Raw genomic sequence first — 397 nt, 5'->3', positions numbered from 1 at the left:
CTCAGTTCTTCTGGGGAGAAGTGCTGCACATTCAGGGACACAGAAAACCCATCTCCATCCTTCTCTTCGGATTGTCCTTTACCTTCTCCATTACTATCAGGTTTGTTATCCCGAGTTCTTGGTATTCCCTCGAAAAATTCTGCTGTCAACTCCTCAAGGACTCGATTCATGAAGTTCATGCTCTTTCTCGTTTCTTCCACCTGTTTCCACACGTTACATTGAAGCGGCTCCCAGAGCCTGTGTTCAACAGGTCCCAATGTGTACACAGGCTGCTGGCACAGACGTGAAGGGTGGAAAGACCGATAGCTCAGCATTGTCTCTGCTTCTTCTCTCACGTCTCTCAAACTGATTGATGTGAACTCCCAGTCGTCAGTCTCTGATCTGCTGCAGCACACAA

At 48.1% G+C, this 397-nt stretch overlaps 1 protein-coding gene across 4 annotated transcripts in view; it reads right to left on the bottom strand.

The window, feature by feature from the left end:
* Positions 1-391, bottom strand: part of LOC109922196 (heat shock protein 30C-like) — a 3,067-nt gene extending 2,676 nt beyond the window's left edge. For 2 of the 4 annotated variants that reach the window (XM_048594755.1, XM_020522219.2), the window contains exon 1: positions 218-391. In XM_048594755.1, coding sequence (XP_048450712.1) covers positions 218-314 — 97 coding nt within the window. In that variant the 5' untranslated portion in view covers positions 315-391. Of the gene's footprint in view, positions 1-20 lie in introns of all 4 variants that reach the window. The other 2 variants (XM_048594754.1, XM_048594756.1) reach the window with 2 other exon arrangements.
* Between the last annotated feature and the right edge of the window lie 6 nt (positions 392-397).

The sequence above is a fragment of the Rhincodon typus genome, unplaced genomic scaffold (assembly GCF_021869965.1).
Source record: "Rhincodon typus isolate 14 unplaced genomic scaffold, sRhiTyp1.1 hic_rhity00014168, whole genome shotgun sequence".
Taxonomy (NCBI): Eukaryota; Metazoa; Chordata; class Chondrichthyes; order Orectolobiformes; family Rhincodontidae; genus Rhincodon; species Rhincodon typus.
Note: the sequence above shows the minus strand (reverse complement) of the source record. Positions and strands in the feature narration are given on the sequence as shown.